The sequence below is a fragment of the Lissotriton vulgaris genome, chromosome 8, assembly GCF_964263255.1.
Source record: "Lissotriton vulgaris chromosome 8, aLisVul1.2, whole genome shotgun sequence".
Classification (NCBI taxonomy): domain Eukaryota; kingdom Metazoa; phylum Chordata; class Amphibia; order Caudata; family Salamandridae; genus Lissotriton; species Lissotriton vulgaris.
In genome coordinates, this window is record NC_141696.1 from 18,112,423 (window position 1) to 18,139,296 (window position 26,874).

General features: G+C 43.8%; 1 protein-coding gene across 1 annotated transcript; it reads left to right on the plus strand.

The window, feature by feature from the left end:
* Positions 1-1,959: 1,959 nt before the first annotated feature.
* On the plus strand, positions 1,960-25,706 carry LOC147693246 (tyrosinase-like). The gene is made up of 5 exons (XM_086933643.1): positions 1,960-2,097; positions 7,357-8,185; positions 22,239-22,452; positions 23,979-24,120; positions 24,347-25,706. Exons 2-5 carry the CDS (start codon positions 7,391-7,393, stop codon positions 24,543-24,545), a joined length of 1,350 nt encoding a protein of 449 aa, XP_086789769.1. The 5' UTR covers positions 1,960-2,097; positions 7,357-7,390; the 3' UTR covers positions 24,546-25,706.
* Positions 25,707-26,874: the final 1,168 nt, after the last annotated feature.

Below are 26,874 nucleotides of genomic sequence, written 5' to 3' on the forward strand. Positions count from 1 at the left end.
GGTGAATATACTACTTGACTATCCATACGACAATTGTTGAGACTTTAAGTAACACATTTGTATGTCTGATTTCCAGGATTCAATCGTTTATGGAGTAAACGGTATAGGAATACGGGGGGCTGTGGGGAATCGTGCGAGCTCCTGTTATGGTTGATTTGGGCATATTTCTGTAATTGGAGTACTTACAGATCAATGTGTTTTGGCTTCATATCAATTTCTTTTCCAACTATCCTTATGTTGTAGCAGATATGGCAGTGGGCACTCATGTTCTTTGATATTGTGTGTTTCAAAATGGTAAATACAGTTTAAAAAAAAAGTTACGCCTGCTCAGGACCATAAACTTTAAACAAAATATCTCAGAATGAACAACCCTGTTCGTAAATGAGCTAAGTGACTTTGAACATCAGCGAGATTGGCCTACAAAGATCATGTTACAGGGACTCTTTATCGCGTATGTAACTTCCTTTCTGTTACAATTATTCTGATGGCATGCTGTGTTATATGTCCAAAATGGTCAAAGTTCCTGCCTTCAGTGGTAAGTAAGTTCACAGGCCTTACAACGCCCACACTTGAAGCGCCCTACAACCGGAGGGAGATTCAATTGTGTGGTAATGTCAGAATCTTTCTCTGTTTTCAGGAAGGAACTCACCACATAATCACAGATGTGTTTGCTCCTTCTGAAAGCAAAGGGTGGTTTCTTATGCAAGTCAATGTCAGTGGCGACCAAATTCCAATATTTGTTAACAATGTTTTTTTATATCACGTGCTGAACGAAGTCACACAGGCAAGTTTGGTCCCTGTGTCCTCTTTCGATTTGATTTCCATCAAATTCTCCCTGGGGCAATACTGTGCCCTTTTCCCTGCCCTCTTTCTCTTTCACCTAGATGCTGGGGCAGAGTGCTGGGCTCTGGAAAGAAATCAGTCCTGCGCGAGCAGTTTCGTCTCAAACTCAAAAATTGTCCACAGTAAAGTTAGGGGTTCAGCTGGGGCAGTTTGAGCCAGCTAGGATTTGGCCAACATTTTCTGATGCTATGTGTGGACTGAGTTCTAAGTGGCTTTTTGAATCACAATTATTTATAAGAGAAACCTTAGACTGGGAGGGCGCGATTAACAGAACTAACTTAAGACAAAATCTTAAACTTACTAACATTTTGGTATTCACAGAAGGCACTTACTCATTGATGAGTAAGTTCCTTCTGTGAATACCAAAATGAGCAAATGGTAGTAAGTTTAGGATTGTGTCTTAAGTTAGTTCTGTGAATTGGGCCCGGAGATCCCTCAGTCTGTGATATCCACCTCCTGTACATCTTGTCACAGGTCTCACTGTTCCCTCCAGGAGGAAGGAAGCACAGATCTCCACTGGCTGAAGGCAGCCTGGTGAGGACTTACCCTTCCTGAGGTGATGGTGAGACAGCTGCTACTGTGCAGCCCAGCGTCTGTCGCGTCTATGGAGGCGACGACCTCCACAAACGTTCTTTCATCCATACAAGGCTTCAAATTCAGTTCTTTACTGCCTCCTACTGCAGACTAGTTCCACACAGTGGAAAGAGACGGTGTTGCTTGTCATCCCTAGAGACTGCTCCCAACACTGCAATTCCAAAATATGGGTGTATTTTTCAATCTACATTTCCTGTATGTGAATGTTCCTGTCTATCAGGACAATGAGCAAAGCATCAATTCTTGGAAAATGTCCCTCTTTGATGTAGAAGGGCTAATGTCGCCAGCGGGAATAGGGAGTGGAGATTTCGACACATAGCTACAAGAGCTACATATAGAATATGGCATGTCAAAGACATGGGTGTTTCCAAATTAACCTGAGGGTGAAACAATGGTGCTGGCAGCGCCTCACCCAACTCTTATGAAATCTGCTGTTCGCTGCAGTCACAGATCCTGCAGACTGCTCACACACCTGCAGCTCTGACACAACTTCCTGGTGGAAAGCTGGCTCCACCCCTGTATTAAGCACCAGGTTCCCATGCTGTGTCTATGCCCTATAAATGTGTGTCCATCCGCAGACTCCAAGCACCTGCCGAAGAAGGTTGGAGAGCGAAGAGGTGGACCTGCATCTGCTGTGGATAGCTCAGCCTGAGCACAAAGGTACAGGGCAGGGCAGGGTTCTGTTCTCCCAGGGACCAGGGTGCTAGGTCCTGCAGTGCAGTGGTGTCTGCTTTGTGTGCTGGAAGGTCCATTGTGCAGCCCTTTCCTGACATTGAGCTCAAGGACACAAAGGCATTGTTTGACCTGTTTATGTATTCATTGAAAGAGCTTTATTTAGAATTTCAAGACCCTGGGGTATTAGAGATATATGCAGATATTGCCATGGCAGTGTTCCCAAACTTAGGGGCTGGTATACCAGCCCTATGTGCAGCGGGAACGGTACTTTTTGTGACATTCTGGTGGTGCATAGGGCTTAACCTTATCTACAAGGCCACGTGAAGCTAGCCTGCATAACCTTACCTAAGCCATTGCCTTCCTCCGAGTCGAAGAGGTGTTCCACGGGTGCTGTTGTGGTTGTTTCCATTCCATGGACCTTGACACTGCCCCAGATTTACAATATCTCGTAAGCCTGGGCCTCCCTAGAGCAGGCGTAACAAGGAGAAATGCTCACATTTATCCTTGTTTTTCCCTCTTTCCACATGTGCTGCATTCTGCAGGACAAATTGAACGAGGAAACGTCTCTTGTGATTTTTTTGGTGCAAGAAGATGTCTCTTCCTGCACAAACACAATCCGCCTACAACACAGACACCCTGGGGCCGATTCACAAGAGTGCCTGTGCTGGCACTTGGCTGAAAATTGTTTGCCGTCGCAGGCAGCAAGGGCAGGAATAGGCAGCATCTTGTAAATATTGTGCATTCGTGCCCTTTCCAATCGGCGTAGGGCAGCCCTATGGCAATCCTTTGTGGATATGCCCCTCAGAGTACAAAACGAAGGCGTGTTGAGAGTCGGATCGGATCATTTCCTAGAGAGAAACAATAAAGAAGATATACAATCAAGGAGGAGACTCTCATTGAGTGGCAGATGTCGGAGCCTTAGGGATTTAGTTGCATATTGATGAGAATAACTTTTAATTGTCTTTAGAAGCTTATGAAGGAGGGGTTTGTTCGGATGTATACTGAGATACAGCGTGCTAGCGCTTTTTGTTCATGTTTTTTGGGTGGGACGAGAAGCAGGGTGTTGGTGCTTCTTAGATTTCTCGACTCGCTTGCCTTTGTGAGTTAGGATGCATGGGAGGTTGGTTCTTGGGTGTGGACAACTTTGTGGGTGAGGCAGGCATTATTGAAACAGCATGTGGCTTTGATCGGGAGCCTCTTGGGATTGTTCAGGGCTGGGTAGATGTGGTCATATCTCTTGACCCCAGTAATCATCCCTGCTGCTGCATTTAGTGTGGCTCTTAAGGGAGTCAAGTGTGAATTTGTGGTTCAAGTGAGGGTGGCATTTCATAGACAAGTCTTGAAAGAGCCATCGCTTGGATGGCATGCTTAGAATCATTTGGAGGGATGAAACGCTTGATTTTATGTAGGAGAATTACATTGTAGAATACACTCTTTGCGGTATTCTTTATCTGTGGGTTCATGTTTAGACTCACGTCCTGGGTGATTCTTAGCGGTTTAACGGAGTCAGCCAGAGTCAATTAGCAATTAAAGTGTCAAGTGTGTTTAGCCATACTTGGACCTGGGTGGTCTGGCTCTTGGAAAAGGGGTTTGGTCTTGTCTTGGTTGAGTTTCAGGTGATTGTGGGATAGCCAGTTTGGGATTTTTGAACAGTGTCATTTAATCTTCGCAAGTCATCTATGGAGATTATTTCTGGATAGAGCTGAGTCTTATCTGCATAGAGGTGGTATGGGATGTTAGTTTGAGTACGATGATGAGGGATCCCATATAGATACTGAAGAGTTTAGGTGAGAGGACTGAGCCTTCGGTCAGTATTGGAGGTCAATTTGTTTATTTTTTATTTTTTATTTGTTGGGAGTGGTTGTTTAGGTATGAGGTAAGCCTGTTAAAAAACACACAATCCTTGCTGATTCTTTTCAGGAGGGACTCTAAAAAGAGCTTGTGATCAAATGCCTCAAAGACCGCTGGTAGGTCACAGAGTAAGGGAAGGCAGCATTCATTCATTTTCAGAGGTATGTGCAAGTCATCTACAGCTTTTAAGATGACTGTTCCTGTGCTACAGCCTTTCCAAAGCCTGATTGGAGTGGGTCAAGAAGATTGTTGGTGTCAATGTGCTGGTTGAGTTGGGAAAGAATGCATTTCTCAAGAAATTTAGCCAGGATAGGAAGGTTGGAGATGGGCCTGAAGATGTTGAGGTCACCTGATTCAGCACTTTTTTTTTAGTAATGGGGTGACTTGTACACGCTTCAGGCAATCGGGCAAACTCCATTGCTTTAGGGGGCTGTTTAGTATCTTTGTCCATAGAGATGTTTAGGGTGTGGTTGAGACTCTGCACTACAGAGGCCTGGAGAGGGTCTGCTAGGTGAGAGGAGGGCTTTGGAAATCATCATTGAGATGTCCTCCTTCCTGATCCGGTTGAATGTCTTCCAGCTCCTGAGAGTTGTGAGGTATTCTGTGATTTTATTATAATCTGGGGGCTCATGTAAAGAGGCGGCTCCTTGTGAGTCTGGGGGTATCGATGGTGTCTCAATTCTCTCCTTAGTGATTGGAGAGATCCCTGTAGATGGCCAGGTGCGCAGATCTAAGGAGAGTTAAATCTTTGTGGTTTTATCATTGAAGAATTTCACAAATGTTTCATTCTTTAGTAACATGTGGATTATTGCCTCCTCGGTAAAAAGTTTTTTTTTGCCTTGTCTATTGCTCTGTGGAAGAAAGTGGATTTTTCTTTTACTATGTATTTTTTTTTCCGTGTTCCTCTCTGAGCTGGTGAAGATCGGCTATGGATGGTTTTGTTCACTTGAGCCTTTTGGCAGCTCTAAGTTGTCTACTTTCAAAGTTCAAGTCTTTATTGAACCAAAATCTGGAGGGTGTGTTTCGGATTGTTTTACCTTCCGACGAGCCAACTGGTCAAGGATGGCTGAGGTGCTGTGAGTTCCTCAGTTGTAAGGTTATCAGTTTAAGGGGGAAGTAGGACCATCATTCTATCTTTCAGACCAGTCAGAGGAATCTGTTGTGAGACAAACACACACACACTCTCCACCTCTCTATCTTGAAAATACACCCCCTCTCTCTTTTCAGGAAGCAGAGACACCTCCACATGAGAGCAAACCTTTGTCTGGTTAGGGAGCTTCACAGCTGAATCATTAGAGTCATTTCTTTGGGTTAACACTATCCTGTGCGCTTCCTTTGAACAGCCACGTTGCACATATGAGTGGCAAGGTAGATTAGTGGGTCCATGATCTGCTCCAGAGGTCTCTGTGCAAGTTTGGTGGGGTGACACATGCCCTTTGTTTTCCATGGTTCTCACAGGTCTCTGGTTTGGTGATAGTGTGTATCCTTCAGATTTTGTGTAGTGGCTCCACACACTGACAACAGTGCTGTGTACTCAGGGGGCTGTTGCTGCAACTAGTATTTCTGTTCATTCCTTGTTTATATTCCCATAGAGCTGGCCTGCTCTGTTGGTGACACCCTAGACTGCTTCTTAGAGGTTGATGGGTGGCTTTGGCCACCTCTAGTGCTCTTACTGACCCTGGGGTGCTGGCACACCATGCCATCCTCCGCTCACCTGCTGCTGCCTGCTTCCATCTTTTACCTGAGAGTCTGTCCCGTACCTCTAGCTGGGACGCAAGAGGCATGTGCCAGGTATCATTGGGGAAAAGGGAACCTACTCCTGTCCTCCTCAACTGCTTCTTCCCCTGAGGAAGGGCAGCATGTGGCATGCATGCCTTATGTGTACACTCACTGAACAGATTGTCATTAGTATCACAGATGGAAGAAGTTCCCTGCCTCCCACCCAGGAGAAGTTCCTGGAGAGGGAACATTTCCATTTAGGTGGTAACTCTGGAAGTGCATGCACTCCAAGCGAGGAAACCATGGCTGTGTGGAAATGTAAAAATCTATTCAATTTTGTATTTTAAAAAAACGCAGCTGTACAAAATGAGAACAGTTGGTGAGAAAAGTTAATGAGGTTGCCAGCTTTTTGCCAGCGGCAGGTGCCAAACAAGCATTGAGGTGTGATCTTATCTGTGAATCCTTACTGTGAAACCTGAAGATGTGAGATGCATCCTGCTTCTTATGATACAAGGAAACACGACTCAACACGTGTGTGCCAAATTATCTTTATCTGCACAGACTGGAAAGCTCTTGAGCAGGGCTGAGTCTGTGTTGTGGGTCCTGCACTAATAGTCAGTACTTTAAAGACACCTACTAAAACAGACATTGGTTAGACTGAGAAATGGTGATCAAAGCCGAGAGAAGTTAGAGATCTCTGATGGAGTGGAGGAGACAAGCCTTGGTGATGGACTTCACTTACCAGTGTGTTGGTGGGGAGGAAGAGTACAGAACACAGAGAGTTGCGATGTATCTGAGAACTGGGGATCTTCAGTGTGGGCCAGCAGATGGGCCGCGGAGTGGGATTCCAGAGGGGTGATTGGAGGGTACACACTGGAGAGGGTCTGAGTAACTCACAGCCTCAAGGAACCAGTGCTCTTTGATATTAAAAAAGAGATAAGTCTGAGGGTGGGACCCAGAGTACACCGAGTGAAATAGGTGCAGATCAAAGGGGGTTTCAGATAATTTAAACTTCAACAGCCAAGAGTTTAACAATACCAATAAGGAAACAGATTGCAGGATCGGATTCCAGCTCTGAGTGAGGGGAGACTCCAAACCTGAGGATGGGATCTAAATATAGGAGCCTAGACAAGGAAACAGATGCAGATATATGAAGGAAGAGCAGGACTGGAAGGCATTGAACAGATTATAGGAAGAAGATGGCAGATTTAGAGATGCTCAGTTTTCTTTGTATTTCTTCCCACGTCTGACTCGATGTGGAGGAGCTTTGCCTCCCCTTCTGTTCCCACCAGGGACTTCTCATCTCAGATGTCTTCTTGACTTTTTTTTCAGACTCATTTTATTCTTCACAGACTTAACTATTCTATTTTTTCTCCTGGTTCCTGATTCTCAGCACACAAGTCCATGTAAACTCATGATGATTAGAGTGTCTTACCAAAAGACATGGGTAATTAATGCCAATAATTCAATAGAAGGAACAACTCAGGTCAAAGCATGCAGAAGTAGGAGAATCAGGCTTCTCAGGGCAGTTCCCACTGTTGGCACAATGGTTGTATTTATGAAGCTGATGCTGTTGTTGTGCTAATGTCCTCTGTCATGCTCATATAACTTTTTGAAATCATCCTCCCCATAGCAGGCTAACATGTAATTCATTGTATTTCTTTCCCTCCACAGGCAGACCCTAGATCATCAAAGATCTGTGGAAACCATGCTGTTCTCTCTTGTGCTGCTCCCTGTGTTCCTTAGTGAGGTCCTGGGGCAGTTCCCCACTGCCTGCACTACTGACCAGGCCCTGAAGGACAGGGCCTGCTGCCCTAAGTGTAAGGACGGCAGCGTGTGTGGGGTAGACTCAGGAAGAGGACGCTGCAGGTTAATGAACCGGATATATTCAGAGAAGAGGAGCTTTACTCAGGACAACGATGACCGCTTGGACTGGCCGCATGAGTATTATGATAGTGTTTGTGTTTGCAATGGGAACTATGGTGGTTTTGACTGTGGAGAATGTAAGTTTGGCTTCTATGGAGACAAGTGCACTGAGAAGAAGACCATCATCAGGAGGGACATCCGTGAGCTCTCTCGTCAAGAGAGATTGACCTTTTTCAGCTATCTAAGCCTTGCAAAGTTGAAAACGAGTGCAAGATTTAAAATCCTTATCAGCGGCAACAGATATGACAGAAACACCTTCCGCTTCATAGAAGCCACAGTGTATGATGTCTTTGTCTGGATGCATACTTACCCCGTTGCACCATTCCTAGTAAATAATGTGCTTGATGATACAGTAAACCTTGCTCATGTAGGCCCCAACTTCCTTCCTTGGCATCGGTGGTACCTCCTCTTTTTTGAGAGGGAACTACAGCTTCTGACCCATGACCATGATTTTGCCCTTCCGTACTACGACTGGAGCATGGACGGCAAGACGTGCAGCATCTGCACGGACGACATGATGGGCAAGAGCGATTCCCAGGGGTTGCTGACTTCTACCTCGTACTTCGCCAATTGGAAGGTAAATACACAACTTTGCATGTTTGTTTAGAAATGTTCCATGATGTCTGTATGTGTCCATGAATGTGAGCACTGGTCTGCAAAGCAGCAAAGTCCTGTATAATAGAAGGGGGCACAAAGTAGGTAAAACAACATGTTCCTACAGTGGGATGGTTCTCTTCACTGTTATTCATTTGAGTGAATCAGCCCAATACTCCTCCATTGCAATACATGATTGATCATATTTCAGCACATAGGAATCTCTTGAAACTTATATTGCATTATAAAGGAAGTTAAGTATGTCTCAACATGGCTTCACCACTTACCACTGATGTGATCTACAACTGATAGGCAGCCCCTATACTCTGGTGGGCACAGGATTACATTACTTGGTGAAAATAGCTCCAACATATTTATTAATTTACAAACCAAATTGATCCTCATGACCCACATCACCCAGGGCTATAGAATGGAAGAGTGTCCCTTGTAAGCACACCCTAAAGGAGCACTGCCCGACTCTGCTTCTGTATTCTCTGTCATTTGTTGATATATTTTAACAATTCCCATTGCTGTGTGACGTGGATAACAATGATTCCAACCTATTTAAAATTCACCAAGTAAATATTCATAATTTTCATGGCCCACATCACCCTTGGTCTAGAAGATGGAAGCGTGTCACATGTAAGCATACACCAGACCCCTGTCAGCCAGAACTGATTTTATTTCATTATTCTCTCTCATTTTCTGATAAATTTTTATAGGAAGAATATCAATCAATCAGTCAATGAGTTAAACAGGATTTATAGAGAGTGTCTAATCCCCCATGAGGGTATCCAGGCGCCGGGGACGTAGCTGCCAAGGGGTTCAGTTAAACAGCCAGGTCTTGAGGCCTTTCCTGAATTATAGAAGAGAGGATGAGGTCCGTAGGTGAAGTGGGAGGTTGTTCCAAGCTTTCGCCACGAGGTCGGAGAAGGAGTACCCTCCACTGTTGATTTGGTGGATGTGAGTGAGAGCGAGGGAAGTGGACACACGTGTCTGAATAGTTGGTGGAAGTCCATGTGGTGGCTGATGTTAGCTGGTCCTTGACTGTGAAAGGCCTTGTAGGTGTGAATCAGCATCTTAAATTGACATCTCTTCGGAACGGCTAGCCAGTGGAGTGGTGTGGGTCTGTTTGTGGAGGTCGAGGATGAGTCTGGTTGCTGAATCTTCTGTATGGTCTGTAGTCCCTTCAGGAGGTACAAGGTGATTCCTACGTAGAGTACGGTGCCGACGTCCAGTCAACTGGTGACTAGGGCTTGAGTTACACTTCATCTGATGTTGACAGAAAGCCATTTGAAGATCTTACAAAGTATGTGAAGAGTCAGGAAGCAGGAGGAAGAGACTACAACACACAAGTGCCTCTTGATCATGTTTAAGTTAGTAGGAATCACTTGAAAGTCAACTTGCACCATAAAGGAAGTTAATTATGTAGCTCTTTTTCTTCACAACTTGCCACTGCTGTCTCTTGCCATCGAGAGGCAGCCCTTTACTCAGACAAATGTTCACAAACTTCTTGACCCACCTCCCCCAGTGGCTAGAAGATGGAAGAGTGTGACTTCAAAGCACACCCTAGATCTCTGTCAGCCAGAACTGATTCTATTTCCTTATTCTTTCCCATCTGCTGATACATTTTTACAAGTTCAGCTGTATTTGGTCCAGTAGACTCTAAATGTTCCTATGGCAAGCAGAGGTTTGAATCAACTTACCAACTTGAACAGGAGAAAAAGATAGGCTGTGACCCACGCATCTCCCGCAAGATACCAGGAGATACTGGGCATCGGCTGAAGATCAAATCCTGGCAGAGGCAGTGAGGAATATATTGTATTTATTGTGAGTTACTGGAACATCTTTTACTGAAGGATGCTCACACATAAGAAATTCACACTATAGTTTTGAAAGGCTTTAATAATTTAAAATAAAGACCATTTTTAGTGTAGAGTATATGAAAAAGCACACACAAACGTTTTAGTAAGTACAATAAAAACAATACATTTAAGTATAATGAAAATTAGCAATCTACATTAGCACCAATATCTTTCAAACAAAGCTCTCTATATGTCTTAAAGCCATACCTGCTCATAGTGTTTTCAGTCTGCAGCCTACTCAGAAGCAAGGCCAGTCTCAGTTTATGTGATGCTGCTGTTGTTATGTAGATAAGGTCAGCACGCGCCAGTGTGTGGCCTTGGCACAGAGGGTTATGGAATAGATGCTGCTTCTGGAAGGCTCTCACTCAGACTTTAAATGCTATTTCTCTGCATTATTATGAGCAGAAATGAACCTTGTCACTCAGGATGGGAGTTTGGAATAGAAACATGTCCATTCCTGTACACAATGGTCTAAGGCTATTTAGTATCTTCCTAAACAACATAATGTGTGAATATATACCCTATAGGAAGGCATAATTCTACTCTAAATACATGTAAATGGTATAACAAAGATCAAACAAACCATGCATTGTAAAATATACGTAAATGATAATGTGAAAAAGATTATGTGTGCTTTAGGGGGGTTCAAAATCATGAATTTTTAAAATGGCCCACCTCACGAGCGCTTCCTCTTATCCTGCCTTTGATTCTCTTATCTCTGAGCTCTATGCTCTTGTCTTGTTATTTCTGCTCTCTTTCACTTCTCTATTCCATCTTGTTCTTTTCCCCTTTCCTTCAATCATACTGTCATAATGCCTCTTTTAAACAATACTCTGCTGGTATCTCAGTGCCCTCTAACCTGTGACCTTTATCTCTTCCCACCCTCTATCTGGACTGTGCTGTGTATTCTCAGCTCTCCAAGTTTCTGGACTCACATCCTTGCATTCATTCTCTGCTGAATATATTGAGATCAGTTCTTCTTGCCTTGACAAACAGCCTTCAGACCACTTGTCACTCTAAACTCTCTTCTCTGTATATTCTTATAGACAATTCTGCCACTTTTATTACAAGCAGCAACTCTAATCTACTTTCTACCTGTGTTTTTTTGGCTTCTCTGGCTCAGCTCTTTCTTCGTCCTCTTCCTTTCTTGTTGCACTTATTTTGTTTCCTGGCGTTATTCTTTTTCTCCTCTTGTCCCACTTGGTTTTAGGATGCCCCAGTGCTAGGGTAATCACCTCTTTTAACCTCTTAAACCTCTTTTCTCAGCATGATGCCAACAATTTTCTGTTTTTCTCTTACTTCTGTTTTCCTCATCTATTTATAATAGCAATACTTCATGTTTTTAACCTATTCCAGCCATTTGCATATTTCTACTGTTCCCTAGTCATGTCACCACCAACTCTCCATCCTCTGTAAGATCAATTCTTTTCTGAGCTTTGCAACCACCAAATTACTTATTCTCAATGTTTCCTGCCTCAATACTGTTCTTCCGTAGTGTTATCCTTTCCTGCCTATTTTTGTACTCACTCTTTAACTCTGATTTTCAATTTCTCTTGGAACTAACCTCTAGTTCTCATTTCCCTTACCACATATGCCTTTGAGGGCTTCCATTACCCCTTCAGTTTCAATTGTTCATTTTTTCTATATGTCCATGGTGTCGCCCCTCCCTATCTTTCCTCTCTGGTGCAGCTTTACATTACATGTAGTCTCTTATCATACGGTTCCCACAAATTAAGTAGGAATGTGCATCCCGACAACATAATCATCAGAATATAGGGACTGACTCCACACATATCGTCAGGGTATGTCGTCCCAATTCCCAGCTAGTTCACAGTGTGCCATATGAACCTGTACCAGATGGTATCTGCAACCTCAGAACATGACCACTCTAATTCCTCAAGGAAACCGTGGAAACAGATCTACCCTTTCGTTGTTACTCAGGCATGCCCAAGTGAGACACAAGAAAAATACTAATTGGCTTTTCAGACATTTATTGAAACAATCATATTCTTTTATCAAAAGTGTGGGCTGCAATTATTAGTAAGATGAAACAAAGCATTGTAGCCAGCATCACAAGAATGGGGAAAAAGATAAACAGTTCAACCATTATAACATTATTGTGTGCTAATGTGATTAAATAATTATATTTATACTCATATCTAACAGTACTACACTAGCGAGAGATTAGTAGGAGTACATTCTACCAGATCTCTTGGGACAATCCAACCCCCGTACGTGTATGATATGTTGAGAAGCTGATCTTATGTAGAGCTGGCTATTATCATTTGCTGGATGAAGGCTATAGACAGCAGGATTACATCTCAGTTGCAATGCACACCATTCCAAGATAATCCCAGCGGAAGTTGTCCTCTACCAAAACGAGGCAGTTTACATAATATAAGAACCGTTCCAGTTGCACTGTGTCAAGTTGCAGAGCTGATGTGATTGTTTGTCCTAGCCTGGGATAGAGTGTAACTGCAACATGATAAAATACTTACAAGGAAATGTACTGCATGCAGAATATTTTCAAAGTATATTATTGTGTAAGTGCAAAGCATGTAAAATGTCACCGTTAGAAAATGACGTCAAGTTTAAAACCTGTAGCTAAAATGGATACTTTGCCCAGGCCCGGTTGAACATCACAACACTCTCCAACTCTACCTTTCAGTTTTCAGATTGCATCCCTCCTCTACTCAGAATATTTTATTTTTCTCTTTCTACTCCAAAGATCTAGTATGCACTACTTCTTTTGGCTGCATGATCTTCCTTTTCTTCAAAGTCTTGTGTGCTTCTGTGAAAGGACATCTCCTCCATCTGACATTGCCTGACAGTTTTTAGTCCTGCTACACCTGGTGAAATAATTTTCTGTAAACACCTTTGCAATTTCCATTGACCTGCTATTCTACTGACTTAGCCATCTCTCTAAATGTAGTGTTGTAATATCGGTATTACAATACCTCTTCCGATGACGACGTGAGCAACCTGAACTGAAAGATGTGGCAGAGGCCCACACATTGACAATAATACAAATAACACCAACAAGATGCAGGCAGAAAACACATTCTGAAATCAGTAGGAGAATGGAACACTTGGAACTACAGCACCAGGGTTTTTCGTTTTTTTGTGACCTTCTTGAAAAACCCTCATACACGCACGTAGGTGGTGTGGCGGTATATCTTGGTTCTCCGCCAATTTACGTTGCGTGGGTGCATCATCATAGGGTTTTCTTTGTTGTATGCCAACCTCCACCCAGAGGTAACCACTGGATGTGTAGTAGTGTCCAGAGAAAAGTGCTCATAAAATACTGAGTTTGTGTGATAGTGTCCAGAAAACAGTGCTCATAAAATAGTGAGTTTTATTAAAAAATACTTGGATCATCACAAAAAATAATTTTATTGTAGATAGCTGATTCAAGAATTATTAAAATCACGTTGTGTTGATTTGGTTCATGTTACTGGATCTTCTCTACAAAAAAATATAGGTCAACATGTTTCAGCCTCACTGTGCCCATCCAGGTCTATGGGGCTTTCTTAAGGACCAGATGAAAATTTAAATGTACTCACACAATTTGTGTAGCACTTAGAGGTGGTTCAGTGTTCCATTCTCTTTCAATTGAGGCCAGTAGTACCTTAGAACCTTTGTTAGTAACTTCCTTCGGGGTGTTAGAGAAAGTCTCTCTGTCTTCAGCAATGCAGGACTTCCCTGCTTGTGCTGTCTCTGCCCCCGGAGCAAACACATTCCTACATTATTCTTTAACCCAGTGAGTATCCACTTTGAACTCATTGGCTCATTCCTCTGGGACAGATGCATGAAGTTTTATTGTTTCTGTTGCTCGAGGTTACCCTACATCAGTGAGATTGGACGGGCATGTCTTCCTACAACTCCCAGTTCAGATCTGGGAAAGGAAGCACACTCCTTGCACACCTGACACCTGCCTCTGTCTGCTAAATACCGGTGGAGGGCTGACCTGTCATGTGAAGGAAGCAGTCATGGAAAGGAGGTCATTGTCAGCTCCCTCCTGCACTAAGAGAGCGAGGAGAACATGGAGGTCTTGGGGGGAGGGTGGAGTTCAAGCTGCAAGATTGGAAGGCCAACTCGGTCTGGGCAGCTGCCTCAGCCATGCCAGTATTGCGTTTATCCCAGAAGAGACTGGGTTTGTGGGACCCCTAAACCCAAGGTCTCCCAACATTTAATTTCACAAGCAGGACAAGGCTTGCTCCTCTCTGGGTCGGAAAGTCTGCTCCAACCAATGTGGCTACAATTTAAACAGTTAGAATGGGATGGTAACAATTGTTCCTGTGGTGCTGTCCAGCTGGCATGGACTGTGAATACAATCTGAGCCTCGCCTTGCATGTGAAGTATCCATATCGACTCGTGAGTGCCGCACCACTGAACTACTCCTTGGAGATGGAGCTGCATACTCACCCTTTCCTGCAGGCCTGGATTAAACATGGAGGTCTGCTGGAACTCTGCTAGCCTTGTGCACTGATGACCTATCCTGCATGAAAGACCCATCCAGTGACAAGTAGCCCCCATACACCTTGGACTGGCTCAAGTACTGCCCAAAACCACCCTTGCAAAGGTGTAGATGAGCTGAGAGGTGCCTCAGCCTGGCAAGCCCCCTTTGCCAAGAGAGTAATCTTGGTCAGCCCCTCTACTTGTCCTCTCCCAGTGCCACTGAGCTCCTCATGACACAAGCCCATCTCAGCCTTTACCCTGGGTGCAGAGGACCATGCATGTTTGTTTGTATTTTCCATGCACTGGTGATCAGAGGTTTAGAATGGATGGGATAATTTAAACATTAGGGGACAGATTTACAAGCCCCTTGCGCCACTTTTGCTTCACCTTTAACATGGGAAAGTGATGCAAAAGTGGCGCAAGGGGCTTGTAAATCTGCCCTTCTGAGTAGCCCCACAAACCCACAAAGTCAGAGGAGTTCATGGCGTGTAAGCCCCTGCCAGAGTGCTGCCCACCACCCTCCGCCGTCACCAGTTCTCCAATACCCCATCTTTGATTGGGATGAAGGACCCCCGAGCTGGGAGTGGCAGGACACTGAAGGATTATGGGAACACCCCAGTCTTGCCTAGCAGATCACAATGCTCCAAGATCTCAATTGATTTATGTATAGAATAGCATTAAACTTACTACTTTTGGTATTCACAGAACGAATTTAGTAGTAGTAAAGTTAGAATTTTGTCTTAAGTTTGACTTAAGACAAACTTAATACAGAATTAAGACAGACTTAAGAAAAACTTAAGACAAACTTAATACAGACTTAAGACTAACTTAAGACCAACTTAATACAGACTTAAGACAGACTTAAGACAGGCTTAAGACAAAATCCTCACTTAAGTCTGTCTTAAGTCTGTCTTAAGTTTGTCTTAAGTTTGTCTTAAGTCAAACTTAGGACAAAATCCTAACTTTAGTACTACTAAATGCCTTCTGTGAATACCAAAAGTAGTAAGTTTAGGATTTTGTCTTAAGTTAGTTCTGTGAATTGGGCCCATAGTATGGTAGAGGTTTATAGGCCAGAAAATCCCAGTAAGATTACCTATACTTCCGATGACCCCTAAAACGGTCATGGCTTCCCAGTAAATACTCTTTAAGCTAGCTTTGGAGACTAGAGTCAAATCTTCCGCACTCAGCCAAAATCACTTCAAGCACAATCTACCCAACATATTTTTCACATATTTGAGCCATTGGATTTCCATAGCCTTCCATGGGATCATTAGCTCTCACAATAAGATTCTAATGCTGGGAAAGTCCAGAACCGATGCCAGAACTTCAGGGTCTAGTCTCAATTATTTCTCTTAATTTCTCCTGTGCCAGGCCAAGATACACTGGAACCAATAGGGTACTTGATTTTGGGGCCAACATAGATCTTAAGAGCTTGTGTTTTGCTGTTCCACACAACCCCAGATGTCTGAACCGTATAGAACAGCTCCTAATGGCGTCACATTATATATCTCAAGTGCCGGAGCCACCAGCTTTGTATAGGTCTTTTTTTGTGATATCATATTCTTAGCGGCTTGATAGGTTAGAGATACACACGCTTTTTGAATTTGAAGATCCCAGTTAAGAAATAACACTGGGAGCACTTACGCACTGTTACTAGTCCAAATGTAGGGTGCATATCGTAACTATACCTTGTTACACTTAGTTTCAGACTGCTCACTTATTGTCCTGAAGTTGATCTGAAGTCCCTAAAAGATCGAAACGCCGTCGACCCCTACAACAGAAACTCCTTCCATTGTATATACTCATGTGGCGTTCCAATTTTTGTTATCAGTGTGATGTTATGTTTTTAGTTCACTTCACTTTGTCACATCACGCACTTTCACTTTTTGGGAGCACCTGATTACTCTGATTACCAAAAGTCAAGCTGGTGTAAAATAAATTGTCTATTTTACTCTACATATACGGCTCTCCCAAACATCAAGGTAATCGGGCTCTCACCCGTTGTGGAACGAGGAGTTGATCGATAGGTCTGGAGGGCATTGCACATAGCTTGTTTCAAGGTGGTTCCTTCCAAGGACACTTGTTAAATTACCCTCTTTAGAGTGCCCATAAATCTTTCAACTACACCATTGGCTTGGGGCCAGAGGGGTGCACTCTTTTGGTGTTTGACAGTGAGTTGTGCAAGAAATTGTTTCAACTCGTTTCTGTTGAAGTGTGGGCCATTACCGGACCTGAGGATCTCAGAAACAATCCAGCTTGCAAAGATGTCATCCAGCCTTTCTATGACTTTATCGTGAGTTGTTGATGGAAGCGTTTTCACCAAAGGGACATGTGAGTATTCATCTATGACTACCATTAAATGCTATTCATTTCCAATTGGTACAAAGAAGTCAACTGTGATTGTCTCTCAGGCATGAGCAGGAAGGTCAGACATTGTCACTCGGTGCTGAGTCACCTTGGGGGACAGGCAATTGCAGATGTGGAATGTTTTCAATTCGTTTTCTACTCGCTCATCTAGTCGAGGGAAGCACACTCTGTCTCTCACTGCTCTTTTGGTGGCTACAATGCCGCAGTGTTCTTCATGGGCTAACTCTGTGTCCAGCTGACTCAGGCTGTTAGGTATCACGATCCTTGAGCCTCTCAGCATTATGCCTTCTTGTATGACTGCTAACTCATCCTGTATGTTTTGATCTTTTGGAATTCAGTATCATCAGCCAGACGCTGTGTATCTCGTCTTCATGAGTGTGTCTCAATTAATTTTTTTGACAACATTCATGTCTTTGTCTGTATTGGTGGCAGCAATTATTAGATCCACAGACATAGCGTGATAGACCTCACCATAAAATTGAGATATTCTTCAGCCATCCTGGTTTTTGAGCTAGGATGATGAAGCGGAGCTTGTGAAAAGTTGTCCGCTAGGTTCAGATATTTCACCAGGTTTGCGCACAATCTCATAGTTGTACTCCTGCAGCCTCAACCCGCAAGTTTTAATGTGAGGGAACGTCTTAGCCTTCGGGTTTCCAAAAATAGTGAACAACGCTTGGTGGACCATGATTACAATGTATCATTTTCTATACAGGAATACATGAAAATGTTCTGCGGCCGGCACCACAGCCAGGCTCTCTTTCTGAGGTTGACAGTAGTCATCATCTGTTTCAGATTTGCTTTGACTGGCATAGCACAAAATGCGTCTCTGAGCATTCGGGTGGCAGCTATGTTGAGCAAAGATGGCCCCCACCCCACCGGGCTCACATCTACCGTGATGAGAGAGTGCATCCTGGGGTCTAATTGGGCCATTTTAGTTACATTCTCAATTGCATGTTTTATTTTTTGGAAACTTTCATCGAACTCAGAAGACCATTGAAAAGGAACTTTCTGCTTTTCCAAGTCTCTCAATGAGGCACTCACCGTGGCAAAATTGTGAATGTATTGTGAGCAATAACTCCCTATGCCTAGAAAGGATCGCTGCATGCTAACATCTTAGGGAGGGCAAGTGGATGCAGTGCTTGGACTGGATTTGGAGTCATTCCTCCATCAGAGAATATGTATCCCAAAAACTTGATTTTGCTTTTGTGGAATTCACCTTTTGCTGCATTCAAAGTGGGGCCTGTATCAGCAGGTAACTGGCACACTTGAGAAAGGGAATTGACTGGTCTCTTTGAGTGCTACCAAAAACCGATATATTGTCACTGTAATTGAAAGCATGTTTAACAGGTTGAATTACTCTGTGAATAACATCCTGAAATATCTGAGTTGTCAAAGATACTCCAAAGTGTAGTTGCTTATATCTAAACAAACCACCATGAGCGGGAAAATTGGTGATATGGCTGCAGCTCTCTTATAGCTCAAGTTTGTGATACCCTTTGTTTGGGTCAAGAGGGGAAAAGACTTCAGGTCCATTTAGTTCCATGATCATGTCCACTATTTGGCGAAGAGAGTGTCTCTCCCTCTCCATGGCTCTGTTGGGATGGAGCATATCAACACAATGCACACGGCTCCACTACTGTCTTTCTTTGGTATCACTTCTGAGGGCGAAACCCATGGAGTGGCCGGTGGAACCTTCAATGATGACATGTTTTAAAGCATTGCCAAATCTGCAAATGAAAAGCGGCTCTATGGTTCTGCTTGGCAACAGGGCAAACATCTTTGTTGATATTAAGTTGTACTTTTCTTTTTTAAAGTTTTCCCAAGCCATGAAAAAACAACAGGAATTGCCTCATAATATCATGCTGAACACAGATGTCATAGTTGAGAGGTATTAACCCCATGTCAGCCACAGTGGCACAACTGAGTAAGCTTACAGCAGATGAGGTACCTTGTAGAACATGAATGGGGCTCATACTGACGTTGTTTTGTGTTGCATTGCCACACTTAATGTTCCTTGGCTTTGTAGTGGTTTAGAAGAAACCCAGGTATATACTTTCGTGTCTGAGTGAGGTGTGGCACAGGTTAGAGGGTGTTGAACTTTTCCACTGGCATGATATTAATCAACAACCTCTGTCAATGATGAATATTATTGGGTCACCGTTTATGATCAATGTAATTCTGGGACAATGTCAGAATGAAGTTTGGCATTTTCTATGGTGAACTTTTCCTAGACTTTGGTCTTCTTCACAAGTAGCGAACCCCACATGTGCATGTTGTCTTTTGGCATCATCATCAGCAAACACCCGATCCTCTTCACTACTTCTTGATAGTGACACTGAAAAACACGTATACAAGATCTTGACGACGATTGACTTTGCTTGGCCTCTACTTGGAGTAGTTGATGTTGATATTTGGTCTTGTGGGTGTGGCAAGAGTGTTTCTGGCTCGATCTCGCGTTCCTCTTTTCTTTAGGTTCAGATGAACTTGACTTTTCTTTAGCTCCACACACAGTTATGAAATGATTCTCTTCCCCACATCCTTTACAGATTTGTCCTAGAGCTGGGCATTTGCCTTCATAGGGAAATGAAAATCCACACCGGAAGCACAGTTTTTGTTTCCTTCATGGATGTGCATCCATTTTGGGCTTGTGTTTATATTTCATGATCAATGCTAATTCCTTGTGCGCTGTCCCTGCTTCCATGTCAGCAGCTTGTTATTCTGCTTGTTCCTTCAGCATTTTTTCTTGACTGAGTGTCTCTCTCAACATGCACCTTCTAAAAGAATCTGAAAGGCAGCCATCAATAGCTCTGAGGCGCATGGCTTCTTCATCAGTAAAGTCACAGAGCTTGCAGTGTTTAATAAGAGCTTCAAGTCTTTGAACAACTTCACAATTGTTTTACCAGTCTGTTGATGTGCCTTGTTGAAAATGCACTGTAGCAGTTTGTCACTATTCATTTATGGGGTTTAACGGAATTATTAGTCAGTCAGTTGTAGTATCACAACATATGCGTCTTTATTCACGCTTAAGAGGCTCAAACAGATTGAATGTCTCTCAATGATATTTAGGAATAGGGCTACATTAGCCAGGTACACAGTCCTTAGTGGAAGGTTGTCTTCGACTTCTCCAGTCTTCCTTCTCCCATACGGCAATCCGGACCGGTGATCCCAAAAAGCAAACAGAAACAAAAGGGATACTGTTGTGACTGACAGTCTGCTACACTTATGGCTCTATCATGTGCTCCCCGTCACCAATAAACCTGGAGTCACCGAGGTCAGTGCAATAAGGTCAGAATTTGGAGGCAGGGTAAGGGAAGTGAGGTTTTTTGGGCAAGTACCACACTCACACCTATTATAGTGCTCTATTTACGCCACAGTACCCACAATCCATTTCCCGCCAACCTCCTCCTCCAGCCTTCTCTCCATGTCACTTGCCTGGGGCTACGGTCATCTTGGACCGTCGCAGAGGGTATCTCGGCGTCCTGTTTCTTTGAGGGACTACCGGATACAAGAGCAGTGGTTCTTGCGGAATCCTCCCTTGGTGCCGTCGCGCCGTTTCCTCCACTCCTCTCGTCGGAGTTTTCCGCGTCTCGGGCCTGTTCACTGGTCTTGTCTTCCCCGTCGCCTTTCTCTTTTCCTCCCTCCTCGCAATCCCCGATGATTCTCTCCACCTGTCCCAACCAACAATTCCTCTCTCCTCCGTTGATGATGTTGTTTCCTCCTCCTCTCGGGGAACTAGATTGCCCACCTTCTCCTGATAGGGCGTCCAACCGGGCGCCATCTTGAAAACCTCGGCTTCGCTGGTCGGAGACCATTCTCTATCACACACACCTTTCATAGTCAACATTCGGCATTTGATTGAAAGTGGTTTCCATCGCTTCTTTCACTTTTCGGTACGATGTTGCATCAGACTGTGCAGCTTTCTTTAGTTCTTCTTTCACTCCATCACCTGTGAGATATTTCAAATATTTGATGATTTTCCCATCATCCTTCTCTTCAAGCGCTTCTATAAAGTCATTGAATGTTTCAATACACACAGTCCACCTGGCACCAATGTTTTTTTCTTGGCAGTGTCGGATGGCAGTGATGGCTTTAAAAACACTGCTGCATTGTATTTCATGCTCCTTTCTGCCACTGTTGTGGCAGCAAGTGACTTTCAACTGATCACTATGTAGGGTGTCTCACACAACTTCTGCAAGCAGCAGCCATGTGCAAAAACACATTGCAGTACACTCCAATCGCTTATGGATGTGAATGTGCTCTCTTTGCTTTCTGTTTCTTGTGTTTTATTAGCATTGTAGTTACTTTTCTTTTGTCATCTGAATGGTTGCTCCCTTGGCCTGTGCTGATAATCTTGCATATGATCAGTCATTGCGCCTCTCAGGTATCCATTGCACATTGTTTAATTGACTCCCTTTCTCAGGACGCAACACCAAGAAAAGTTCAAGTCATTTCTGTAACTTCAGTGCATTCAGAGCAATGCACACTTTCTGGTCACTCCTAAGTCACTCTATGTTCAGGGCACTGTGCAGCACCTCTGCCAGCAACCACATCTGTGGTTTTGGTGGGTGTTTTGAACACGCTCCTCTCCAGGCCCTCCGATTGCTTCTGTGGCCCTGCATGGGCTGGAGCTGGGCTTTGATTCCACGTCTGTCGGTTGCAGACTGTTTTGCATCAATTCTGGATATGTGCCATGTACAAGCAGTTTGCCATACCATTGAAAACTCTTGCAGTCTTGCATTCCATGGGCACGCGTCCCCTACTCATCACCAGATGTAGCATCTTCTCCAGCCCTGCAGGGGTGCTGCAGTTAAACATGTCTATATTCTTCATGCTCTATTCATACTCTACCTATTTCTTCACACTTCCGAACCACACCCTAACCCCTCTCCGCATATCATGTGGTTCATGTTCAGAGTGTTCCCAGAACCATCAGGGTCCCAGTGCTCATAGCATCAATATGCTGGAGTTGTGTGCACATGCTGCACTATGCTTAAGGTCTTGTCTTTCCATACTCAATTTGACTTCTAACTGGGGAATCAGGTTCCAGAAATGTTGCCGGATATGGCCTGGGATATGCGGATGACGATCGATTTATGTAGTGTACCAGGTTCCAGAATTTTTTTCAGGTGGTGGGGGGGCCCGACATCTAAAAAATGTCAGCTGGGGGGGCTCAACCTAAAAAAGTTTGAAGACCTCTGTGCTAGAGTAACCAGTCTTTGGGTGGAGGAATTGTATAGCATGTACAAAGTAAACTGAGATCTGAAATGGGCTGCCTCGGGCAATACAGCCCTCTATTTCATATGACTTTACAGCTTCTAACTTGACTTCCTTCCATACCATTTCCAGACTATATGCAGCGGGTTTCCCTACCCTGAAAAGTATTGCACAATCGCAGAAGATAAGTGCAGGTTTGAGCCTATATACAGAAACCCTGGTGCAGACCCCGCTGGCAGGCAGCTGCCCTCTGCTAAGCAAGTTGAGGATGTGCTACAGTGGAAGGACTACGACAGACCTCCGTACAATTTCAGGGCCAGGCGCAGCTTCCGCAACTGTCTTGAAGGTAGGTGCAATACGGTCTTTCACGAATACCTTTGTTGTGTGTGAAGCCTCTCTTCTTCTTTCACATATCTCATCAAAGGTTGGACTGATGGAGGAGGTGGCCCTAAAGCCAGATGTTTAAGTCTTTACTGATTTCTATAGAATGAATGTTGTGAGTGGATGGAGAGTGCTCAGATCTCAGGGTGTCGGCCAGCAGCTGACCTTGGAACCTCTGCCTGAGGAGACAGTTCCCAGGGCTACAACCGATGAGGCATAACTCACAGCTGCACCAGAGGACACTCTGGAGCATGATTGGCTGCAGAGGTTGAAGCCATGCTTCACCGCCATGCCTAAAGGCACCTCCTGGGGCAATAGAAGGGAAGGTGAGGGACAAGCCCTGATTTGGTACCCAGTACGGTCCCAGGATGCAGAAAAGATAAACAAGAATTTAGAAATTTGTCCTCAAGCTTCATAACCACCCATGTGATAAACAGGGACAATTTAAAGGCTGATGCGACAACATTCACAATCTTATGCTTCCACCTGTGCAATCATTGAAGCACAAGTAAACAATCAACACCACAGACTGAGAAAAGCCTTGAATGACGGCCCACATCATCAGCCACGCTGGGGGGCCTCATTTATGAAAAGTGATGCATCGCTGCGTGAAAACAGCGATGCGCCACTTTTCATTGCGCCCTCCTTGCGACACCAATGATGCATCATATTTACATTATGACGCATCATTGCGCAAGGACTTACAGATACAACAGTATTTCTGGCGTATCTGTAGGCGCAAAAATGACGCAGTGCTGGAGTGTGTCACAAAAGTAACACAACCCCAGCAATGGGTCATTACCCATGGGCAAGTCCCATGTTCAATGTGCCTGCGTCAGTCTTACGCCTGCAATGAGGCAGGCGTAAGATATTGACGCATTTGTGTCCTAGAAGTGGCGCAGAGAAATCTCATAGATTTCACTGCGTCACTTCAACGACCCTTTCTTGCATCGGAACACCCCCCCTGCATACATTATACCTGGTGCAGATATAATGTGGTGCAGGGGTTTACAAAGTGATGAATCTACCAAGATGCGTCACTTTGTAAATATGACGCAACATCGCGCATTTGTTACACCACTGATGTGTCACAAAAAGTGACCCATCGATGGCGCAAAAGTGATGTAAGGGCTCATAAATAAACCCCTCTTTTTTTAGACTCTCCCTGGGTCAATGTCATACACTCCAGGGCTGTGTGAAATTATATTATTAGGTGTTTGACTTCACAAGTGGCCTTTTTACTCGGTTTAACATTCCTAAAAGCTAATTGTCCCCACTTCCTTCAGACAGGGTCTTTGTAGCAGAAATTATGATGAAATTAATCATAATTAAATCAGGTGAATGGCTTCTTTGAGCTGCAGTGAACTGCAAATTAGATAACCATGTTAGTGTTTTATTTACTGCTCCTTCTCCCTCCTCATGAGTCGGTGTGTTCTAATGTGTTCCTCATCATGTCATATTAAAGGGTCCATCACATTCTTATGTCCACAGGCTTCGCTGATCCAACCAGTGGGAACGCAAGCGTGCTGAGCCTACACAACTTGTTCCACGTCTACATGGGTGGAACCATGAGCACGAGCATCCTCGCCAGCAATGACCCCATCTTTCTTCTACACCACACGTTCAACGACAAGTAAGTCGCAATCATTAGTTTAAAAATGTCTGGATGACTCGTAGAGCAATACAGATGTTATAGCTACTGAGTAAAAACCATAAACAAAAATGATTAAAGCAAAACAGGCAGCAGAGTAGGGGCAACACTGACACTGTCCCCAACCCCCTCCGCCACCTCAGTGTTAGTTCTTCTAATGAGTGAATGTATGTCTCCCTACTAATGACTCAATCTTATGTTTCTGCAGAATACTTGAGCGGTGGTTGGTGAAGTACAACGGCAGCAGTGAAGTGTACCCCGAGAACAATGTAACTGGGCATGGCCCTAATGAGTACATCGTGCCCTCCATGCCACTCGCGAGGAATAAGGACTATGTGAGAAAAGCGGCAATATTTGGATACAGATATTCTGATTATCGCCCTCTTTCTAATGAGATTTCAATTTAAAAATGGCAACCATGGGGCAGTATAGACAAGAACTTCCAGGTGTCCCTCCATGAAAGGAGGTGGGGGTTGTTCAAGAGCATAAGAGATGCATAGGACACATTCAGTATCAGGCAGTGGATTGGTTTGACTGCAGCAGAGCAACTAATACAGAAGGTTAGAAGGTGAGGACAACACCCACAACTTGAGGAGTAGCAGTGACTTCTCAACCACTGTCCAATCCGTTTCTTTGCTCCTACCAGTGGACCGATCATTCCACCTCCAACCATCCTACATAAAGTAGGATCAGAGACCCCTCTCATGCGAATTCCTCATATGTCCACCTATCATGATCTCAGAACTCCTGCCCTATTTTGATTTGCACTTGATGGGAGTTTCTTTCTACCAATTCTCTGCTTGGTCCTGTGCTTAAAAGATCTACCTCATGACCTGCTCTTACCTCAGGTCCTGCTTCTACCCACAGTGGGAGGGAGTCCCAGACCATTGGTCACTCCATCAGGGACCAACTCATACTCTTGCATGGGCATCTTTCTCTCATAAGGTTGCAGAGGAGCCTCTCTTCCAAGACATCCACACTCTCTTGAGAGGACTCCTTGCAGCCCATGGATGACACTCGTAAGGAAGGAGGTTTAACACTTATTATTGAAACTTACAATCAGAGTCCTGCAAGCTGAGATGGGCTCCTGGGATCTCAGGGTGACTCCATAGCGCTTGCCAGCTTTTCTAGGAGCTGCAGTTCATTCAACCATGTGTATTGTGGCTCTAGCAGTTACCAATTCACCCTCACCACCACCTTCCAAGCTCGGTGCCAGAGGGTCATTTTTAACAAGGTGCACTGACAAAGATCTAAAACGCTCTTGGAGTCTGTGTCATAAATGATCCTGGTTTACTGAGCTTTACAAGGCACTTCTCAGCGCCTCCTACAGCATACTCCCTTGATGGCCCATCCTTCTGGTGTAAAGTAATACAACATGAAGCTATATTTGACTCACTCAACCTGCATTTTTTGTCTCTTCAATTAACTAGCATTTGTAAAGTTATTGTATTAACTGTATTATTTTTTACATCTATTGTTGATGCATGTATATAGATCGTGTATGGTGTAATGCTCTTTTAACACTTGATTAAGTATCATTAATTTAATCAATAAATGACTACATCTAATATGACTGGGTTTTTTGTTTTATGTGTTGATTTGCTCATCCACTTCCCCAGGCTCCTTCGCCACAAGCAACACCGAATTTTATAAGTGTTTCTTCTCCAACTGTTCGACCTATGTAGCACCCAATGCGACCCCATGACTTTGCACCGGATGGTCAATGAGGGAGGGGCAAGGACAGAATGTCAGGTGGTAGCCAGATTATGGAGGTTAGAAGGAGGTTCTTTCATGTGTCACAGTTGTCCAATAGCCCTTGGGAGTCCCTCTGAAAAATGTCTTTTTATTAACACCATGCGCGCTAGCGGAATTCCGCTCGCACGCTGGGTTTTGCGGAAACGCATGTTACGTGATGAGCTGGGCTCGTCATCAGCGTGCGAGGAGGCTACGTCATGACGAGCCCAGCTCGTCATCAGCGTCGAAGGGGTTTAAAATATCAGGCCTATGGTACTAGCTCTTCGCTCCAGGTTAGTCTCGGTGTTATACAGATTACTCTTAGTTCTAAATGCTATTGTGAAAATGTATAAAAACGTCAATCACATTACTCCATATGCACATCCAATTTGTACACTCTCTGACTTTCTATTTCATCTTCTAAAGACAGACTGTGATAAACACCATCCAATATTCACATGTACCTTCATTAGGACAAAGAAGGATGAAAGCTCAAAGCTCGAGACTGTGATAATCACCATCAAGACACTAACTTACACAGTCATACTCTTGAACAGTTTTGTAGGAAAAGTGGGGCCCCTGCCTTATAGGATGAACCCTAGCAAGGTAAAGTAATTTTTTTGGAAAACGGAAAGTGTACACCGGGTTATGTGTACTAGTAATTCATGAGTAAATTAGACATGTATTTTATAATAACTCAATTTCCACTCACAAAATTCTGATTGATGTTGTTTATTCTTTATAAATCTTTTGATCTATCTTCTTTTTAGTTATCTTTTTAGTTTTTCTTATTTTCTTTCTTTTTTTTCCTATTTCATCCTTTTCATATATATACTTTCACTTTTATACACACAAAACCACATAAAATCTATATCCTTTAAAACGACATCATTCCTGTTTGAAACTTAATATAAACGCAGAAATAGTTCCTTCAACGCGTTTCGGCGGTCGCCTTCCTCAGGAAATCTGCCTTATTCTTTTCTATTCCCGTAGCTCTTTTTT